Consider the following 23,058-nt stretch of genomic DNA (forward strand, 5'->3'; position numbering starts at 1 on the left):
GGAGCATACTGCATCCCTTTTGCCTTTCAGCTCCAATCCAGGACCCCTCAAGGAGTCGCATTCACGACAAACCTTTGTATACCAAATTCGAATCCAAGTAAGGGTATGACTAGCTGATGAGAGCTAAATAGCTTGAAATAGATCTATACTAGTCTCCCTTTATTTCTTTATCAGCGAAATATAAATTATATATATGTGTGTGTATGTGTATGTGATAAAAAATTTGATATTTATGATCACACCAAACCTAGATGTGATCCCCCGGATTACCTTAACCTCGGCAGTAGTAGTGTTTCTTCTAAGCAAGAGGACCATCCCTACTAGTTATCATATTTTACTTTGCTACAGAAAAGAAAGCACCCACCTCTTTATAGATCCTTCCCAGTCTCTGTGGTAACCACTCAGATCAATTTATAGGAGGCTCAGATCTTGTATGCTTTCTTATGCCTGCTTATAGAGCAGGGGGTGTCAAACTCACTGCGTCACATTGCCATCATGTGACGTATTGCGATGGTTTTTCCCTTCATGGAGCTGGAGTGGGCGTGGCCTCACATGACACATCCGGCCCGCAGGCTGCCAGTTTGACACCCCTGTATAGCGTAATCATCTTGAAGCAGATCTTGGGGTTTCTGAGCAGAGGCTGCTGAACTACAACTCCCAGCATCTTTCATCACTAGTTGTACTGTTTGGAACTCTGGAGACTTATGTAGGAAAATCCCTTTCCTCGTGATCCAGAGAAGAGGCCCCCTTCCCAACTTTTCCCCAAGCAGTCAGGGGCAGACAAGGTTTCCACTTGGGACATCAACAAAATCCAAACTGTGCCTTTAAATTAGAGGGGAGAATCTTGAATCCCCAGAGAGATATGAACAGTCTCTGAAAACCTGTGTCCCCCATAGTCCCTTCAAACTCTGCTTGCCCACCTGATGATAATATGCATTTTAATAAGTCTTGTTAGGCAGAAAAGGTACTATCTGATACTTCCTGATTTCCACACACACACACACCCATAAACTAACTCTTATTACAGTGCTGCCCAGCTGTAATTTTGGATGTGATAAAGATAAAAATAACTAAGCCCCATCCAAAAGCTAAGTATGTACAAATTTTGAAGAGCCATAGCTGAACATACAAGAAGACTGGGCATTTTGGGAAGATCATTGGATAATTTTCCCCCTATTTTATTTATTTATTTTTAGAAGCTGCACATTGTAATTGTAAGAGAATAAAGAAAAACAGAATGCTAAAAAGCAAAAGTTTTTTTAAACTATAAACATTGGATAATGTTAGAAATATTAAATTTAAAAAAAAAACATTTGATTATTAGGACGAAGAGAGAAAAATACAAATAATATATTAATACTGTAAATTATATGTGGATTACATATCAAATTTGGGATTGTACTCTAAAAGTAGCTTTCAAATAGAATTGAATTTTATACGAGTTTTACTTTTTAAATGAGGAAATATTCTAGACGCTGAAGCTTACAAGACTCCCATAAATTTAGTTAGCCATTCCCCCCATAGAGAGATTAAATATCATTTCTTTAAAGAGTGTGTAAAATGGGGCTTTTAATATACACAGTGTCAGTTCAGCTAATTTTGAAGACGTTGACTTGGTGAAATTTAATAAAAAATAATCTCAGGATAAAAGAGATTGTGACTTTCAAAATTTATTCCATTCTACAATGAAATATTTTCTACTTTTCTTGAGCTTTGCAACATTATTTCCACACATGGAAGACGGTTTCAATCTATCGATGATATTTCCAGCTTTTCACAGAAAAGGAATTTCTCATTCTAGCAATTAAAATTGGAGTAATATATCAGTGGTATACGGATTTTTTTCTAAGCAAAATATTTCAGGTAGTTTAATGTTCTTTTCCATTGAAATTCCCAGTGTTCTCTGTAACTATATTCAAATTTTGTATCCACTTAATAAGACTTGAGGGATCTTAACTTTTTTTTTTAGATTTTTAAAATTCTACCCTTATTATTTTTTATAAATAACTCAAGGTGGTGAACACACACAATACTCCTTTCTCCTCCTATTTTCCTTACAACAACCACCCTGTGAGGTGAGTTGGGCTGATGGAAAGCGACTGGCCTAACGTCACCCAGATGGCTTTCATGCCAAAAGTGGTACTAGAATTCAATTTCCTGGTTTCTACCCTAGTTTTTTAACCACAAGACCAAACTGCCTGGTTAATAATAGAATCTTGCAATCTGCACAAATTATTCTTAGTACCCACCTCCGGATGAAAAAAAAAATAGATATTAAATAATGAAGCAAGGTGGGGATCTTCACTGGAGAATTAATGAATGGCATGCTGAAGAGAAGGGTAACATCAATTATCTATTACACCTCCTGATGCCAAATGTTGCCTGTTCCTGAGCATTTAGCATAGGTCTTTATGCTAAATTGTCTCGCCATCTAGTGTCCAGTGCTGATTTTGCATCTTCTTGCAACATCACTTTGCATAGAATTGTCTCAGAGATGCTTTTTCAAGAGGCAACTGGACTTTCTTTGTTTTTCCTTGAAGACGTTTCACTTTTCATCCAAGAAGCTTCTTTAGTGCTAAAAAAAAGAGTGTGAAAAAGATTCTTTGGGACAACCGTGTCCTGGATGACTGAGAATCTCCATAGACATTTGCATAGAATTGTTCTCCAGCAATGCAGGACTTTCTGTTCCAGATGGACTATTTTGTTCCTATTCACCCTTTGGAGATTATTTTACATATAATTTAGGAATGCTTTTAACATTCATAAAAAAGAAATCTCAGGTTCTTTTATCCCGATGTGTTCCTTTCCTATCTGTATGAGAGAGTGCATACGCAAATCAATGCATACACTTTACAAGTATCAGCGTGCCATTTTCAACAATAAAAATCCATACATCTTTCAGACAAAGTGCCTTCCAAATTACACCCAGTTTTATTTTGCTTTTTAGTGAGAATTTGCAAAACAAATTCCAAGACCGTAACATCAGTAGCATCTTAAGACAAAATCCTGAGATAATTCACATGCTTTTTCTTCCTAATTATATACCTTTGGTTTTATTTCAGTAGTAATAGTGTGGGTGTGTGCGTGCAAATCCCACTCATAAATCTCCTAAATCACCCAGAGACACTAAACAAGTTTGACTGTGGCTCAAGATAAAATTCAAATATAATTGGATTTGGCATTACATGTGCAAGGAATTTGGCTACATAGCTTAATTGATCACACTGTAAGCATGAGCCAGGAGTGTGAGGCAACAGCTGTCAAGACTAATGCAGTCTTAGGCTGTGTTATGTCAGTTCCAACTCAGGAGAAGTACCCTATTTTCCCCAAAATAAGACATCCCTTGATAATAAGCCCAATCGGCAATAAGGCCAAGCGCTTATTTCAGGGTTCAAAAAAAATATAAGACAGGGTCTTATTTTCAGGGAAACACAATAATTGGTTGATCCTACACTGCATTATTTAATTTGCAGCATGAATAGTGAATCTAGCTCTGGATGCTGCATTTTAAAGACCTTGACATACCTGCTTGAAAGAGCAGTGTGAGTTTCATCCTGCAGAAAAGAAGAATGAATAGCAATACCAGGGCTGAATTTCAAATATCCAAAAGGTAGTCATGTAGAAATGGAGCAGGCATGACCTAGAAACAGATTTCAGCTAAACGTTCTTCCTGATGCGGAATTGAAATCTGCTTTCTTAATAACAAGAATGCTTGACGGTACCTCAGGCTGTTACTGTAGCACTGGCAAAGAAAATAATAAAAATTCAGATTGTTCTCTCTTCATTTAGACTGACGTTATTTGCAGTTTCTGTCTTGGCGAGGGTGATGCATGATTTTCTGCTTCCCTTGCCTCCTGCCAACTTTTTTTTTTATGTCATATTGAAATGAGAGATGAAATACGATTTAAGGATAGCTCGTACAAGCCGTAGCGAGTTATTGTTCTTAATAATACAAACAAGAACTTCGAATAAATATTAGTTGCACCTTTCCTCCCCTCCTGTCTTTGCTTACCTCCCACAGTGTACACTTATAAGTGTACACTTATAAGAATCTTATAAGAATCACAAATGGCAAAGTACTTATGGCTGGAAATAATCTCTTTTTTGGAAGAGCGGGTGTCAAATTTGTATTTGTGTCTGCCTGTGAATTACTTCCATACCCAAGAGAGCTGAAATAATGCACTTACTAATTTTGTCATCGGAAATACAGTTTTAAAAAGGAACCTGGCAACCTCACAGCATTACTCAAAGCGAGGGCAATAATATTCTCATTTTTATAGATAGAGGAACCGAAGCTGAGCGATCAGAGTGTGCCCAGAAGTCTAAGCCTCCTTGAACATGAGCCAGGGCTAACACCTATAAAGCTCTGCTGGCTGGTTGTGCGGCAATATGGCCAAGCCCTATGGAAATTACACACATCCACTCACGGGCATCCGAGGAGGCCACTTCAAAGATCTGCTGAGTGATACATGCCTGGGAATTCCCTGCAGCCACTTCCCACGCCATTCAGCACCTTGTCGATGGTTTTGTAGCAACATAGCCTAGCCCTGATATGGCAAGTTGCACGATCTTCCTTGGGGAGATCTGGGAAGAGTTACTTCATCGAGACCAAGTCTAAGTAGGGTTCTTAGGGAATATTAACCTCGGTCCTACTTCCTCAACAGGTGGGGGAACATGGTTTTCCTGCAGTGGTGGGATTAAAATTTTTTTACTACTGGTTCTGTGAGTGTGGTGTGGCTTGGTGGGCGTGGCAGGGGAAGGATACTGTAAAATCTCCATTCCCACCCCACTCCAGGGGAAGGATACTGTAAAATCTCCATTCCCTCCCCACTCCAGGGGAAGGATACTGTAAAATCTCCATTCCCTCCCCACTCCAGGGGAAGGTTACTGCAAAATCCCCATTTCCTCCCGATCAGCTGGGACTCGGGAGGCAGAGAATAGATGGGGGCAGGGTCAGTCAGAGGTGGCATTTACCAGTTTTCTGAACTACTCAAAATTTCCGCTACTGGCTCTCCAGAATTGGTCAGAACCTGCTGAATACCTCCGGTTTCCTGTCTTTTCTTTGATAACTCAAATGTGTTCTTAAGCCAAGGTCCCGCTCTATTGCTGTTTCTTTGACTAATATAGGTTTTGAAATTTCCTTGCCTGTTGCTGCTGCTCTGATTTTGATTTGAAATCAGTGGTCCTTCCTACAGGGTGCTCTTTTCCAGACGGCTTCTCTTGAATCTGAAAAGTAAGTTGCTATTGATATGGCAGTACCTTTCCTTGTTGGGAAATGTACTGCCATATCAACAGCAAAATTACTTTCAACAGCAAGATGCTTTCAATCATCTTGTTGTGTGATTGAATATGGTGTTCTTTTTCAAAATCAGCAGGTAAGTTGTATTTTATCGGAAAGTGTGCGAGATACTTGCTCGAACGTTGCTAAGGGCAGCCATTTCGTAGTTTCATGCATGAACAAGCTTTGAAAGATGGCAATCAAAGATCGGCCTTTCATCAGCCTTGTTCAGTCTTTCATATACTTAGCAATCTTTTCTTCTTGTTGCAATGTTGATATAGCTATGATTGTAGCTGTAGTTTATTATGTTCTCCTCTGCTCCACTTCATAAACCTATTTCATCCTATCTAAATATATAGATAGCTTTGAGGGAAAATGGATGTGTGATTTAATTAAAAATAAATTAGTTTTGCTATTTTTTCCCTTGCCTTGATCAAGCATGATCTGGGACTAGAAGAAAGAAAGAAGTGATACATTTCTGACTTAATGACACACCTGGTAGAAGACTACTAATTCAGAAAATTATGACTGGGGTTTGATGCAGGTTTTGATGGACAGAATTAGTTGATAGAATGTCTGCTATTGTCTTCTTTGCCAGATTTTGTCTGTATTATCCGTAGGAAAGGAGAGCTGGGAAAGACCCCACCCTGAAATAGTGGGGGTTCCCTACTAGTCATTTAGGCCAGGGGTCACCAACTTTGGCAACTTTCTGGGAATTGAAGTCCACAAGTCTTAAAGTTGCCAAGGTTGGTGACCCATGGTTTAGACAATCCTGAGATGAAACAAGAGAGAGAGGGGGGGGGGGACTTCTGTAAGGCAGCTTCCTGCAGTAATCAGGGAAACAGAGGATCATGCAGTACATCTCTGAATGATGCCCTTTGAGGATAAAGAGATAAAATCTTCACAGCCTACCACAATCTTAATTTTTTCTCAGCATGATCTGTCTCTTATTTCTTGAAATGCCTTCTTACTTTCTTTACCTGTTAAGATTTACATCCCACCTGTGGGATCTCGGTGGCTTTAATGAAAAGATCTTCCCTATGTTTGAGTCCAGTCAAATGTTACCGGGTGCATTTGAACAGGGGAATCCATTTGTAGGAGCCACCAAATTGGGAAATTAGAGATGAGTACCATAGCTGGCCTGTGATGCTTCATTGTAGTTACCAGCTGTGTTTTTGTTCAACAGGTGCTGTAGCAAGTATGGTGGTGAAGCAGAAGCTGGCAGAAGTCATCCTGAAAAAACAACAGGCTGCTCTGGAAAGGACTAATGCTCCCATCATGCCATACAGGTAATCTGGTTCTAGAAATACATTGGCAAACCTCACATGCTGGAACATCAACAGACTTCTTAATATCTTCTTAAGAATTGGTCTTGCTACAGTTTCCATCATCCCCAACCAGCATGACCAATACAGCTTGCAGGAATGATGAGGGAATAGAAGGGGAACTCATCAGATTTGCAGATGACACTAAGCTGGCAGGAATAACCCAACACCCCAGAAGACAATCTCAGGATCCAAAAAGACCTCGACAGACTTGAACAAGGGGCCCTATCCAACAACATGAAATTTAATGTGGAGAAATGCAGGGTTTTACACCTAGGCAGGAAAAACAAAGGTACAAGTACAAATTAGGCAAAACCTGGCTCAAGGTTAGAGTCCTAGTGGATGATCACTTAAACATGAGCCAGCAGTGTGCGACAGCAGCCAAAAAAGCTTATACAATCCTTGGTTGTATAAACAAAGGCATAAAATCAAAATCATGTGAAGTATCAGTACCACTCTATAAAGCCTTAGTAAGGCCATCCCTGGAATGCTGCATCCAGTTTTGGTCACCACATTACAAAAAAGATGTTGACTTTGGAAAAAATGCAAAAAAAGAGCAACTAAGATGATTAAAGGCCTGGAGACAAAACATGAAAAACGGTTGCAGGAATTGGATAGGGCCAGTCTAGAGAAAAGAAAAACTAGGGGGGACATGATAGCAGTATTCCAGTATTTGAGGAGCTGCCACAAAAAAAAGGGGGAGGAGGGTGTCAACCTATTTTTCAAAGCACCAGAAGGCAGGACAAGAAACAATGGATGGAAACTAATCAAGGAGAGAAGCAATCTGGAATTAAGGAGAAACTTCCTAACAGTGAGAACAGTTAACCAGTGGAACAGCTTGCCACCAGAAGTTGTGGGTGCTTCATCACTGGCAGTTTTTAAGAAAAGACTGGATAGCACCTATCGGAAATGGTATAGGGCCATGATGGCGAACCTTTGGCATGTGTGCCACAGGTGGCACACGGACCCATATTGGTGGGCACGCGAGCTCAGCTCCAGCGTGTATACACGCCCCGTCCAGCTGATTTTCGAGCCTTTTGGGCCCACTGGAAGTCAGGAAAAAGGCTGTTTCTGGCCTCCAGAGGGCCTCCGGGGAAGTGGGGAATGCCATTTTTGCCCTCCCCAGATTCCTAGAAAGACTCTGGAGTCTGGGTATAGTGGAAAACCGGCCTACTTTGCCATCGCATGCCAAAAGTGGGGGGAACGTGGGGGTATTGCACATGCATGCGCGGGGCACATAGAATTATGGGTGTGGGCACGCGCGCAAGAGTGACCCTCCCGCACTCCCCCCACTTTTGGCATGTGATGGCAAAAAGATTAATCATCACTGGTATAGGGTCTCCTGCCTGAGCAGGGGGTTGGACAAGAAGACCTCCAAGGTCCCTTCCAGCTCAATTCTGATTCTGAGATTCTAATTAGAAAGAACTTTAGGATCTAAAAGAGGGAATGGTTGACTGATTAGGTTGATGCTGTACCCTGCATCGCGCCCCAATTTAATCAAAGGTAGATGTCCTTGAGTTATCCATGATCAATGTCACCCCACTTAAACAGATAACTTTAATCTGGCTGGGATAGCCTCTCCAGCCCTGGCTACAACTTACAGGACTTGACTTTCTTTCATACTTGCCTCATTCACTTTACCACCTTGCATATTTTTAGAAGCACTATAGTCCACTTTGTTTTATAGCACCGTAACCTGCCTTTACTGTTTCATGGATGTGTCCTCTGTGAAAGAGAACATGAGCCTGTTAATAGCCCTGGGATCTTGATCTGTGTGGGTTGAATTACATCCCCTGGTAGATCTTTTGCAGCTAAGATAATTTCTCTGCTTGCATTGTCCAGGACTAGTTGGACACACACGCATACACACACACACATATAAACACAAACACACACCAGTGTCCTGTTTTCTTCTCTATTGTTACACCCTTGCTAAAGTCCTTGACCTAGTTTCAGACACGGCACTTTGGGTGTTGCTATAAAGGGAGAAGCTACTCAGCTCTTGCTGACTTTCACTGGCTTTAGTTTCCTGTCGGGGGCCCTCGACAGGCATGGAAAAAAGCTTCCTTCTGAGCAATATTTCTGTTCAGGATGGGGGAATGCTTCTTTAAATGCACACAAACACACATACCCTGTAACAAAATAGGCAGTTTGGTAACACCCCTTTCAATCTAAAGCAAACTAGATGTGTTGGAGTAGGACTCTAGTCATCCCCAACCACGTTGTAGGAGGCCAGGATAACTTATGGTTAAGCTGTGGTTTTGTGCAGACCAAGGCATGAGTGGTCTTGTTGAAGTGGGGCTTGATCCTCGAAAGCACCAGTCAACCATCTATGGTGCTTGTCCAGATTTTCATTGATTCTGGAGAACAGGGATACAATGAATAGTTTGGATGTGGGGTTGGTTGGAAAGCATGTCCTGAGTGCTTCCTAAAATGGCCACCATGGAGGGAAGAGCAAACACCTTCTCAGAATAGCTGCAATAGTTGTCATAGTAAAGGTAAAGGTTCCCCTCGCACATATGTGCTGGTCGTTCCCGACTCTAGGGGGCGGTGCTCATCTCCGTTTCAAAGCCAAACAGCCAGCGCTGTCCAAAGATGTCTCCGTGGTCATGTGGCCAACATGACTAAATGCCAAAGGCGCACGGAACGCTGTTACCTTCCCACCAAAGGTGGTCCCTATTTTTCTACTTGCATTTTTTACGTGCTTTCAAACTGCTAGGTTGGCAGAAGCTGGGACAAGTAACGGGAGCTCACTCCATTACGCGGCACTAGGGATTTGAACCACTGAACTGCCGACCTTTCGATTGACAAGCTCAGCATTTTAGCCACTGAGCCACCGTGTCCCCTTATAGTTGTCATAGCCAACCACAAAATACTAGGAAGCTGGTTGGTGACGTGGGTAGCAATAGCACTTAGACTTATATACCGCTTCACAGTGCTCTACAGCCCTCTCTAAGTGGTTTACAGAGTTAGCATCCTGCCCCCAACAATTTTGGCTCCTCCTTTTACCGTCCTCAGAAGGGTGGAAGGCTGAGTCAACCTTGAGCCTGATGAGATTTGCCAAACTGCTGGCAGCCGGTGATCAGCAGAAGTAGCCTGCAGTACTGAACTCTAACCACTGCGCCACGGCAGCTCTAAGTAATGCCCCCTAAGCCAAGCTTACCTCCTCTTTTTCAGTAATAATCATATGTCTGTATAAGATTAAATTAAGGTCTTTGTAGGCTCTTAAGCCGTCCCATAATGCAGGATCCTAAAATAAGTCTGTGAGGACTTTGAGTGTACACAATGTATAAGTGCCAGTTTGATGTAGTTCTTAAAGGCACCAAGGCCAGAACCAAGAGATCACAAGTCTAGACCTGCCTTAGGCACAAAACCAGCTGGGTGATTTGAGGCCTGTCTCACACACACACAGGAAAAAGGCAATGTCAGTTTCATAGAGGTGACAGTGGGTAACACTTTTTCATAAACCTTTGGGAGGTTCTAGGCTGGCCTTGGGCGTCAGGCCCAGTAGATAATCCAGCCTTGCTTTCAAACAAAGCACTGGCTTGCAGCTATTTAATTTTTTAAAAAAAGACTATTTCTGGGGCCAATGCGGGATGCAAATCCAACATGGCCTATATGTACTGATTCCTTATTGCAGTCAAAAGGTAAGGCTATGGGAGAGAGAGAGAGAGAGGCAATCTAAACAATAATTGTAAAAATGATGAAGGAGATACAGCAGATTGAAAGTTTCTTTTGTGCCCTCTCTTCCCTGAATGGGCAAATTTGTCAGGGTTTCCAAAGAATGAAGGAGAGAGAAAAAAACCCTACCTTACACAATCCTACGGATACTGAACATTCCCTAAAAACCAAGATGCAGAACCTTTATTTCAGAAGACAGTGACCTCATAATTGGAAAGAACACTGAAAACCCATCACAATACAATTGCTCTTTCATCCTGCTGTCTTTCACATGTTGATCCAGAAGTACCAAACTTAAGTTCTTAAAGCCGTTTGTGGTCGTTACTTACCTAAGGAGACATGCGGATCCTCTCGAAACCTCAACTTTGAATGGCGCTGACCAGCTCAGAACAACAAAATTGGGCAGGACTTTCAAAGCTACTTGTTCACAATGCTTCTGAAGGAAAAGTGTAATACCTCCTTAGCTTATTTCTTCACGACTCAATCCTACAAGTTGTGGCCTCAGCCTTTCATGATCCAGCATGGATCTAGAAGCAGTTCTGAGATGTTTGCTTGGAAGCCAACCATAGGCTTTGCAGGTAGTAGTGACCAGTTTTGAGTTCTGACATTTGCAATTGAACAGGAATATTGCTACCTCTAGAGATTAATCTGTGAAATTAGTTGCAGATGGCAACCCTGCAAACTCCCAAGATGGCTTTAGCCAGGTTCACTTCAGGGCAGGGGTGCTACTCAGCAGGGTTCTGACAGGTTCTGGAGAACCGGTAGTGGAAAATTTGAGTAGTTCGGAGAACCAGCAAATACCACCTCTGGCTGGCCCCAGAGTGGGGAGGGAATGGAGATTTTGCAATATCCTTCCCCCAGGAGGGGAGAGAATGGAGATTTTGAAGCGGGGTGGGAATGGAGATTTTGCTGTATCCTTCCCCTGCCATGCCCACTAAGCCATGCCCACCAAGCCACGCCCACAGAACCAATAGTAAAAAAAATTGAATTCCACCACTGCTTCAGGGTTGACAATTAGGCTTGATGTCAGCGTTCCAATTATTCAACCCATAGAAACAGAACTCCAAGGCAGGCAGGTTCCTCAAAGAACAGTTTATTGGATACTTCATATTGGTATAACTGGTGAAAGTTTCCCATGGTTTTCACCTAATCTAAAGTTTCCCACAGCTTTCACCTAATTAAAAGTAAAAGTTTTCCCTCCCCCCCCCAAGTCACTGGTCACACTGTCCAATCCAGGTGCTGGCCAGTTGCCTTGTTACTTTTTCCTCCTCTGGCCAGCCACCTGCGTGAATGTCCTTGGTTCCCACAGGAAAACTTTCTTGTTTTGGCTACAAAACTCCATCTAACTATTTTCCCCCTCCCACTTTTGTGTGGCGACCCTGAAGACTCCAAGATGGCTTCAGACAGGTTCACTTCATGGTTGACATCAGCAATGAATTATGGGCTGACTAGGGAATCTTGGCAAAGAGGCTAGATTTCAACTGGAGACTTCCTAACCCGCAGGCTCATTCCCTTCCCTTAATCTTTAACATAAACTGATCTAGGAATGTTACCCACAAATCTCTTTCTCGTGCTTTATCCAGGTCCTTGGAGCCAATGGAACATGAAGGCCCACCGAATCCTATGCTCCATCCTTTTTTTCCTCCTGTCCCCAACTCCAGGGGTTCTCCAGAGCACTTTCCGTTAAGGAAAACAGGTAAAAGGTCTTATTTGAGTTTCTCTTTGAGGCTATTAAGTTTCCAAATGATAAGAAAAAAGGAAGTGGAAGAGCCTTGATGCTCTTCTTTAGCTGGAATAATAACACTGGACTTTTGCCAGGAAATCATTGTATAGTGTAGAGTTTAATATGAAGAACTGCCTGTACCTGCATAATAAACCAATGTCAAAGGCATAGCTAGCTGCTGGGTTGTTCAGAAAAAAAACAAGTAAAAGAAAGGAATCAGTGGAAGTTCACACGAACTTACTTGAGATACATGCACACCGTTATTTTTCATATAGTTGTGTTTTTGTTTTTTTGTTCCAGCTGAATATTCTAGGAATTAAATTGTGATTTTTAGGAGGTGACACCATTGGTTGTTAGTTTGATTGTTTTTTTTCCCCTCCTCCTTGCTCTTTTTTCTTCTCGTGTCATTTTGATTGTAAGCTTGCAACGGGGCTTCCTTTGGTTTCACCAATCTTCTAAAAGTGGTTCTGTTTTATTGCTTTGAATGTGTATGCTGCTCACGAAACAAGATATTCTCTAGGATCTCAATGTTTTGGTAGCAACGGGGGGACAAACCTGAACCATCAAATAATAAATGAAAGGCCACTGACTTATTTGTTGTCACAACCTCTTTAAAGAAATAAGTCGTTGGCAGAGCATATGCTTCGCATAATGAAGACCCAAAGTTCAGTCTCCCAACAGTGATAACTGGAAAAATATCAGATTTCCGGGCTAATCTCCTACAAAAAGATGGCTCCTTGTCAAATCCATTAATGCAGGATCATATCAAACATAAACAATAACTCCTCTTGATTATTCATGGCCATGGCATTTAATTGGAATCTCCCACTCTCTACTAATGAAGTGCTAATGAAGGAAAGCTGGTGTGAATGTGCTATCACTGTAGAGGTGCAATAGTGGTGATATTAACAAAAATGTGAAACTCTTGCTCAAGCAGTGATTTTGCAAAAGACTTCCTTGGAACAGAAATCTTTCTGGGAAGAGGAAGAAGAATGGGGACAGATAGAAAGAAGCAGAAGCAAAAAAAAAAAAAAAAGGCAGCCTTGGGATTGCTGCTGTATTATGTTGAGATATTAGAGAAATTAAACTGAGATGTACATGGGAAATCGATCTCTAGTCTTTTGTAGAGAATATATTAATATGATATTAATTCTGTTACTTTTAATTTCTCTTATACTTAATTTTTGTCCTAGGCCAGGGATATCAAACTCAATTTCATTGAGGGCCGCATCAGAGTGGTGTATGATCTCAGGGGGCTGGGATGGACATGGCCAGGGTGGGCATGGCCAGCCCAATGTTACTCCTGTTGGGGGCACCTGTGGTGGCCCGAGCACTCTACCAGCGAAAATGGGCTCCCGAAGTCCATTTTTGGCTGCCACAGCCTCCTGCAACCCTCTGCCACTGGCAGAGGGTTGCAGGAGGCTGTGGCAGCCAAAAATGGACTTCGGGAGCCCATTTTCACTGGCAAAACCATTGCGGGCCGGCCCTTTGCTGTTTCCAAGGTGGCCCGCAGGCCATATCTGAGTACCTTGTGGGCCGCACCCAGCCCCCACACCTTGAGTTTGACACCCCTGTCCTAGGCCCTCTACTTGTTGGGATTGGCTTACCCCTTGAAAAGGCTAGAGTGGTCTTCACACTATAAAAATAGTTGCATCCTTCAGGCAGTGAAAAGAGAAGTGGAAGCTGAGATGTGACTCAGATGCTTCCCATAATTTCATTTAGAGGGCTGTTTTGACCATTCTGTTGGCAATATTTCAACAGGCTTTCCTCTATCCAACCCTGCATTTTCCCTGAATTCAGTTGTTCAGTGGGAGATAATTTTTAAACCACCCCAACAGTCAAAACTCTCCCAGTGATTTGCAATAAAAGACACTAAATAAATGGATAAAACATATATAATAAAACCAAATAAAATGCAAAATAAAACCACTATATACAGCCACAAGGCGGCCATTCAGAAACTAAAGCAATATGAATTGACATTAATTTAAAATCCAGTTTGAAAGCCTGAGAACTAAAAAGTTATACTTGAGGTGCCAAAGTCTCTGGGAAAGACATTTATCCAAAAGACAGAGGAGACTAAATAAACTGGATGATCTGAGATCATTTGCATTGCTGTGGGTCTTGGATAATGCTCATCTTAGTGTGCTGGCAAATGCCTTGGTTGATTTTGTGGTGCCAAATGCCTTGAACCACCTGTCTCCCTGCAGTGTCTTGCTAAGCACTGTAGTAAGATGCATTCTATTCTGAGCTAGGTGGACTTTTGCTCCAAGCACTTCTGACTTCTTCTCTGTATTTTTTTTTTTTAAGCCTCTGAGCCCAACCTGAAGTTGCGCTGCAAAGCTAAAAAAACTGAACGGCGCAAAAACCCACTGACTCGGAAGGAAAGCGCTCCCCCTTCCTTGAAAAGGCGCCCGGCAGAAGCCATTGGTAAGAAGAACCCTTACAAAGGATTTGCTGGAAAGGGACTGTTTTTCTGGTGTGCGCTCCTTGTCATTAGAAAGGAGCAGAGATAGACAATTTGAAACAATTCCTGGGATAATGAATTGGCACCTTTGGGGATGTGATGGGTCTCCGCATAGCAGCCCTTGAGCTTCTAAGCAGTTCATTTGAAGACAAGCCTAGAATGATCCCAATTTCAGGGTTAAACAATCTTCCCCAACCAGTTGTGCTTATGCTACAGATTCTGGGATGGTGGTCCTTGGCCCTCACTTTGCTTGTTCTGCCTGTCCCGTAACCAACGCCTTGTGTCCTCTCTCATCCCCTGCAGATTCATCGCCCAGCAGCAGCAGCACCCCAGTCTCTGGATGCAGCTCACCCAACGACAGCTTGGTGCCAGAACATGGAGCCGCACCAGGGCTTGTCCAAGAGGTATGGAACCCATAGGAAAGTAGCCAAGACAACTGATGACATGGACCTTGAGAGATGAAGAATGAGCGCCATCAAGGGGCTTACAAATAGCTGCTTACTCAATTGCTTGCAGCTGAGCCAAACCTCTAGCCATTGAGTAAAATGGGAAGCTTCTGCAAATTAGCTTCTGCTCTTCAGTCAGAAATTACATGTTAATTTCAACCTTAGAAGGCACTTATTATCAATTGGGGCTTAATGGTTTTGGGTCTCCTTTCCATTTTACACTCCTTTACTAAATGTATACCCTGCTCTTACATGGTGGGGTGGATGAGTCACCCATTCAAAGAATCAATCAGATATAAAACCTGTGTGCGCGCTTTAATATGGATGCTGAAAAATTCATCTCTTGGATTGGAAGTGTTACAGAAAACTCTGCTGTGTTGCAGGGTCACTGAGATAACATCTCCACCTACCAAAATCCTATTTGTGGAGGCAAGACCCAGTATGTCTGTTTCTTACTACACAATATGCCTTGGGACAGTGACATTTTTTTTTTTTGTTTCCTGTTGATTGTTTGTATTCTACAATATAAGAATCCCACTTCCCATGTACTCTATATATTACAATATCAATAGAAGAGAATATTTATAGCTCAGGGTTGAACTGTGAGATCCTTGGTGCTCTCTGAACTCGGTGGTGTTCTTGAAGATGTTTCATTACCAAACTACTTAATATCATCCGTGCTGATGATGGTACCTAGTTTGGTAATGAAACACCTGTAAGAACATCATCAAACTCGGAGAACATCAAGAAACCCACCGCCACCACTCTGTATAGTATTTTGCCACATTGTTTTTGCACATTTTTAAATAGATTGCAAAGGGAAAAAAAATATTATTTTTTTATTGCTATATTATTGCTATATTTTGGTTTTCTTGGATATTCTTCTGACTTTGCTAGTTTTTTTCATTTCTTCATTCATACATTCGCCAATTCCTGTTCTGAGAAAATTGTAGCACATCAGTTGAGCTCAGGAAGTCCTAGGTTTACTCCAAATCTTGTTAGGCAAGACTGAACCCTAAAGGGCTGGTGCTGGTCAGAGCTAACAGGACCTGGCTTGATGGACTCTTTGAGTTTCACCTCATATAAGGTGCTTCCACTTAGTTTTCAGCAGCAGCAACAGTCCTTGTTGTCAATAGGACGTTCAGAAGAAAGGTGAAAGAAGAAAGGCTTAAATAAATACAGAGCCTTTCCCTGATGCCACACTGATAGAAAGCAGAATTGGAGGGAAGTGAAACCACATACTTTTCTGTAAGAGAATGTGGATTCTTTGATACCCCTGATGGACACCTACTTTCAGGCTGAACCTGTGGCTGATGCCTGTTACCCAGGGGTGGGCTGTTGGGGGTTCGCAGGGGTTCGGAAGAACCTCTAACTAAGATTCTGTGCAGTTCGGAGAACCCGCAAATCCCACTCCTGGCTGGCCCCGCCCATGCCCCCCTTCAGGAGTCCCCATGCAGCCCGTTTTGGATGCAGGTAAATGCAGGGCGTAAGCAGAGGCTCAAGGGAGGGTGAAAAATGGGCCTACCAGAATTTTGGGAAGGCTGGAAATAAACCTGTTTCTGGCCTCCAGAGGGCCTCTGGAGCCTGGGGAGGCCATTTTCGCCCTTCCAGTGGCTCGAGAAAAGCATCCAGAGCCTAGGGAGGGCAAAAATGCCTCCCCCCACCCGCCATGGTACAAGAGGCCAACTAGACCACGCCCACTATGGCCACGCCCATCCAGCAACCAGGCAGAGAACCCCTGACTAAAATTTTTGAATCCCACCCCTGCTGTTACCTTTCACAATGCATAGCAGGGGAAAGGCAGATACCCAACAGAGCTATGGCAATTCACCTTTCTCCTCACTCCACATTCCCAGGCAAACTCAAAAGGTTTTGATGAATACAGTAGACTTACTGCACAGAATCATGCGTTCATTTACCTATTTAATAAATTTACCTATTTAATTTGTGCAATTTAACTGCTATCTCAGTCCTTATGGGTGGTTCTAACGACGCTGAAGAATGCCACTTTTATCTGATATTCCCAAAATGTAAAGCTTAGCTCTCTTCCTCCCATATTTCCATATCAATCTTCCTACAGATTTTTATTTGTCACTTTGAAGGTTTCTAGCATTTATTTCTGATATTATTTTCCTTGGCATGAGAATCAGAGAATCCTTCCACACTTACTTTAACCCTTATGTAAAGGATGGGTGTGGGCCAGTTAAACAAATATTGCAGATGAGGAACAGATGGACATTTTTGCAGTATCAAATGAGTGATTTGCATCCTCCCCATCTTACCACGACTTAGTTAGAGGATCAAAGTTTCCAAGGCCCTCTAACCTTTCCCCCTTGTGATCACTACAAACATCTTGTGAGTGCTGAAGTGCTTCCGGGTTGAAAGGCTGGTGACATCACCATTGCCTGGAGGACACCCAATTGGGGACTCCTTTCATGTCCTCGCTAAGCTGCCCACCGAAGTGGTACCCATCATGGTCGCCCGCTTTCAAACTGCTGGGTCAGAAGGAGATGGAGCGAGTGAAGGGAGCTCACCCCATCCCACAGCAGCAACTGGGTCTCAAACGCCAGCCTGCCAAGCTTCATACCAGCGTCCTAACCACGTGACCCACCGTGCTCCTTCCCCTAGTGATAAACCTGCTGACTTCAACTGTGAGATTTTTGCTTTTTGGTTATGTGGTTCCATCAGAGAGTTGACATGTAATTGGAAATGCCCTTCTTGGTTCCCAGGCTCAGAGAATTCCACCATACATATAACAATACACTCAGGACAAGTTTCACTGTTCTGAGAGGTATTGAACTGGGTGGATTACTAACGTTCCTTTTCTTTTCTCCTTATAGGCCCCGCTAGCTCAGCGCCTGAGAATGCAGGAAAGTTCACTGGCTCAGTATGCTCTTCAGACCAGTAGTTCTCTCCCAGCTCTCACCCTCGGATTACCAGCCACTTCTGCAGCATCTGCCAGGGTATGTTTTAAGAGGTTGTGGCAAGAGAAAAGGGGGTTGATGCAGTAGATTAGACACATTCCAGTCTGACTTTCCTAACCAGGAAACTGCTAGACACATTGCAGCTGGATTCCCAAAACAGCATTCCAACCAAGTTTACAATCTTGAGATATGTGGTAGGTTAAGAAAGGCAGCAGAAGATGGTGGGAATCACAGTGGCCAATGGAATCCTAAGTGGAAATACCGGTCATCCTCTACTTATGACCATAGTTGAGTCCAAAATTTCTGTTGCTAAATGTGACATTTGCTAAGTGAGTTTTGCCCCCGTTGTTATGTGAATCACCGCACTGGTTAAATTAGTAGCATGGTTGTTAAGTGAATCTGGCTTCTCCGTTAACTTTCCTTGTCAGATGGTTTCAAAAGATGATCACATGACCCACCATCATAATTATGAATCAGTTGCCAAGCATCTGAATTTTGGTCACACAGCCATGGGGATGCTGTAACCGTTGTAAGTGTGGGAAACGGTCATAAATCATTTTTTTCAGTGATGATGTAACTTCGAACGGTCATTAAATAAACTGTTGTAAGTCGAGGACTACCTGTAGATCATTTTTAAAGGAAGGAAACAGCGAATGGAGAATGAAAATTCACCTGCTAAATTTGTCTTACTTACTTATTTACTTACTTACTTATTTATTTATTGAATTTATATTGCTGCCTATTCACCCATGGCGACTCAAGGCGGCTTACAGAATATAAGACCACATTTAAAACAATAAAAACTAATGAAAAGAATCAAATAAATTAATATAGTACATAATGTAACAAAATCACCTCCCACCCCCCGCCCCGGCGGCAGCAGATCACATGAGCCATTTAATGGGCTCCATCCCGCTCTGGGTTCCCCAAGCCTGCTGGCAGAACCAGATCTTCAGTGCCTTCCAGAAGAGTAAATATATTGCGTATATATGAGAGTATTGGTAAATATATATATAGAGAGAGAGCCTAGGATTGTTGGGTTTTTGATGTTTACTGGGTTTGTTTCTCTTCCTGCAGAAGTTTCATTACCAGGCAGGTAATATCACCAGTACATCAGTAAACTGATAATACACAAAGCAGTATTATCAAATACAGTAGTGAAATATCTGCGAGAAGAAAAGCCAGTTTGGAGAACATTAAGAAGTCAACTTCCTAAACCACTTGCTCTAACATAAACCGATGAAAAATTCTGAAAAACAGAATGTCTACATTTTTTTTTTTTTTTTTAAAAAAATGGATTTGAAGGTTTTCCCTAAAGTCCTCGACTCCACCTTCCTCCTTCTCTCTTTGGTTTTTGTTTGTCTCTTCAAACATCCCAGCTAATTTCTCTGCATTGCTCCTTTGAGAATGTCGGGGAAGGATAACTTGGGATTCAGAGAAACGCTGTTCATTCACACTCTCCAATTCTGTCTGCACAGGGGGACGGTGACCACAGGGCACACCCAGGCCTTTCACACAAGGTGCCTGTCCTGACTAGCACTCACGCCCCCATGTTCCTACCTGCCAACCTGGAGCAACACGAATCCGGAAGCCCTCTGTCCCCTCGACTTCATCCTGTTATCATTCTGGAGCCCTCTCCTCTGGTTACAGGTGAGTATGCGGTCTTTCATCTTCTGGGAAACATAGAACACAGAAAACGGGCAACTTCCACTTCCTTAGATTGCTGAACTATAACTTCCATGATCCCCAGGGAGCATGTCCAGAGGTGAGAGGTGCTGGGAGTTGGAGTTCAGCAATACTTGAAGGCCTGCCTAGCGTTAGCAAGGTGTAGGACAATTCTTGGTGTGCACCCACAGGTATTAGCATTCAGCATTTCTAGAAAGGCCTTTCAGAAGGAGCATAATTATCAAGAGGTAACAGGGACATGGTGCACGGTTACTATCTGTCAAAGAAGAAAGGTCCTGCTTGCTCCTGTGGGCCTGTTGAACATCGGCCTTCACTTTGCTGCTTCCATTGATGATCTCAATCACTGCAGTAAAATCTCAGGTGACTTGATGTTGTATTCAAAATCAGCTCAAGATGTACGTACTAATGCCCTGGGATTAGCCTTTCAGGACCTGCAGAGCATTTTTCTGTGCATGGCAACCCCGGAGGAGGAGGAGGAACAGAGAGCTTTTCCCAATTGTAGCATGGAGGAAAACACTTAAATGCCACCGTCTGTTAAAAACAACCGCAAACCAGCATTATTAGCAAGAAGAGCTTTAAGGCAGACTTACATCAAGTGCAGAAATATTGCAACTATATACATGTAATGTAAATAAATTACAATGAGATCCTATACTTCGGGGTTCAGTAACGTGGCCCCTTGCAGATATTTTACACTCCCACCTCCTACCCAAAGGGCCAATTTTAATCTCTTGTAAAATAAAACTCACAAACTCAGTTGTAGGAAATGTGGCCCAACATTTTTGGAAAGTACCAAATGCCTAATCCTGGAGGTATAAAATCTAATTGGCTATAGTTAATCCCTATATTGTTGCATTTTCAGTGTTTTATATATTTATGCTTTGGATAAGTGTCTGTTAATGTGTTTCTTGGGGTGACACTGGGTTTTTGTTGGCGATTTCAAATTTTGATACAATTTTCAGCCGTTTGGGAGAAGAATGTATAAGTTATTCCCTCCTGCTTATCCTCTTTTTAAATTGCAGTCCCTTTATCCTTAGAGTAAGAATAAGCAGGCTGTGATTCTGAGAGTGAAAAGGGACACTTTGTATTGTTGGGAGGTCATTTTAGTTAGGTTCATTTGTTTGTTTATTGTGGGGGTTTTATTTTAGTCTTGTGGACTAGAAACCTGAAAACAGACAAGTTTCATAACCTAATGCTTACGGCGCATCATTTAGAACAGACTCTTTCCATAGCAATAGCACTTAAGACTTACATACCATTTCACAGTGCTTTAAAGCCCTCTCTAAGCGGTTTACAGAATCAGCATATTTCCCCCAACAATTTTGGGTCCTCATTTTACCGACCTTGAAAGGATGGAAAGCTGAGTCAACCTGGAGCCGGTCAGGATCGAACTGCTGGAGCGAGCAGTGAGTTAGCCCTGCAGTACTGCATTCTCTGCATTCTCCACGGCTCTGCATCACCATGGACTAGAAATGCACGCTGAGTTTTAAGAATTCTCTCAGACTCTTTACAGCATTTGCAAGGGATGTTTTCTGAATCCGTTTGTTCCCACCACATGTGAATATGCCTCTAAGACTTTTGGGGCACCCCCTGCTACCTTCAATCCCATGTTTCTTCTGTTCGCAGTTCCAGGGCTGGGATCAGTCCCCTTTCACTTCAGCCCTTCAGTGCTTCCTTCGGAGCGGCTGCCGATGCCGGTGATCCATAAGCCCTTGGGACGGACCCGCTCGGAGCCTCTGCCATCCAACCCCAGAACTGTGCAGCAGCAACTGGCGTACCAGCAGCACCACGCTTTCCTCCTGGAGCATCTGAAGCAGCAGACCCAGCTGGGAAAGGTGGGCTCCAGGTTTTGGTCGTCTTCAGCCACTGAGCAGGAGGATGTGATCCCAGGGATTTGGGGGAGAGGACATATTTCTTACCCCTACCTCACAAGAGATCTGATTCATTTGGGGACAGATTACTAATGGAGAAAAGTTACCTGGCCATTCATTTATATTTTATAGGGCACGGAACCTTTTTAAAGCACAGAGTAAAGAAGGCCCGGAATTGGCAATAGAGCATACCCCTAGTCTTCCAAGGGTGTATCTGAAATCAAATCTTTCTAATTATGCTGTTATTAATAATATTTCTTTTTTTAAAAAAAAAGCTAAAACCACACAAGATGGATTGTGGCAGGGCAAGGAAAGGACACATTGTAGTGAGAAAGTGTGATGCCTCACTAGGTCCAGAAGGCTATTCAGTTCTCAAAATACTATATATACTTGTAGATAAGTTGAGAATTTTAGGTACCAAAATGACTCCCCCCCCCAAAAAAAAATGGTTTCAATTTATCTGAGACTTACTTTCTTTCTTTCTTTCTTTCTTTCTTTCTTTCTTTCTTTCTTTCTTTCTTTCTTTCTTTCTTTCTTTCTTTCTTTCTTCTTCCTTCCTTCCTTCCTTCCTTGCTTGCTTGCTTTTTCTTCCTTCCTTCCTTCCTTCCTTCCTTCCTTCCTTCCTTCCTTGCTTGCTTGCTTGCTTGCTTTTCCTTCCTTCCTTCCTTCCTTCCTTCCTTCCTTCCTTCCTTCCTTCCTTCCTTCCTTCCTTCCTTCCTTCCATCATTCCGTCTTTCTTTCTTAATTTCTATGGCCACCCATCTCAACCAAATGACTCTGGGAGGCTATATATGGTAAAACCTTTTAAAAAGTGCCGATCTTTCCCATGTATACTCACAGATAAGTCCGTCTGTGGACAAACTGGCTTATCCACAGGCGGCACATTTTTCATAATATTCTGTTTTAAAATTTGAAGGTCTGCTTATAGGTGAGTATACATGACAGGCTGAAGCTGAGATCACTTGCCAACCATTTGTATTTCCATAATCGGGGATGGCTGTGAGTTTGCTGAGCTTGCCTGCTCCTTCATGATTGTCTCCCTGCTCCCATCCACCCCCTGCACAGCGCATGGCCAAATCCAGTGAGAAGCCTCGCCTGCAGCAGATCCCCTCTTCCGAAGACATGGAGGCCATGGCAGGAGAAGATCTGTATGAGCAGCCCCAGGGCCAGGGGGAGCCTTCACCATCGGGAGGCGGCAGCAAGGAAGCGGAGAGGATCTCCAGGTTGGGTCAGCAGCCTCGAGAGGAGCTTGTTCTTCATCAGGTATTGGAAACAAACAAGCGCTCTGGAAGGCGTCTTAGACCTTCATACACTGGATTAGAAACATCCTTTAATTTTCAGTGTCTGTGCCAGGAAAGGGTTCAAAAATTGCCTTTTGACTTTCCTAGAAAGCTTCTGAGCTTATCTAGCTGTTTTTCTCTGACACAGAGAGAACCCCTTTTTCCTGTTCTTTTCTCTCTCGTCCCAAAGGTGTTTTTTTTTTTTTTCAAGAGGCAAGTGGATTTTCTGTTTTTTCTTTGAAGACATTTTGCTTCTCATCCAAGAAGCTTCTTCAGCACCTTTGGGACCTGGATGACTGAGAATCTCTACATAGATATTTTCTCTCCCATCTAATTCTAATTTCTCTCCCAACTTATGGCTATGGTTATGTCTTTGC

General features: G+C 42.7%; 1 protein-coding gene across 8 annotated transcripts in view; it reads left to right on the forward strand.

The window, feature by feature from the left end:
• The window catches only part of HDAC7 (histone deacetylase 7), a 229,515-nt gene that overhangs the window by 173,523 nt on the left and 32,934 nt on the right, over window positions 1-23,058 (forward strand). For all 8 annotated transcript variants that reach the window (XM_087886649.1, XM_034419318.3, XM_034419321.3 and 5 more), the window contains 8 exons: window positions 6,465-6,567; window positions 11,868-11,980; window positions 14,318-14,437; window positions 14,778-14,878; window positions 17,761-17,883; window positions 19,323-19,494; window positions 21,157-21,365; window positions 22,467-22,664. In XM_087886649.1, the coding sequence (XP_087742775.1) occupies window positions 6,465-6,567; window positions 11,868-11,980; window positions 14,318-14,437; window positions 14,778-14,878; window positions 17,761-17,883; window positions 19,323-19,494; window positions 21,157-21,365; window positions 22,467-22,664 (1,139 nt within the window). The remainder of the gene's footprint in view (window positions 1-6,464; window positions 6,568-11,867; window positions 11,981-14,317; window positions 14,438-14,777; window positions 14,879-17,760; window positions 17,884-19,322; window positions 19,495-21,156; window positions 21,366-22,466; window positions 22,665-23,058) is intronic.

This window comes from Pantherophis guttatus, chromosome 2, assembly GCF_059756535.1.
Source record: "Pantherophis guttatus breed Tessera chromosome 2, ASM5975653v1, whole genome shotgun sequence".
NCBI classification, from domain to species: domain Eukaryota; kingdom Metazoa; phylum Chordata; class Lepidosauria; order Squamata; family Colubridae; genus Pantherophis; species Pantherophis guttatus.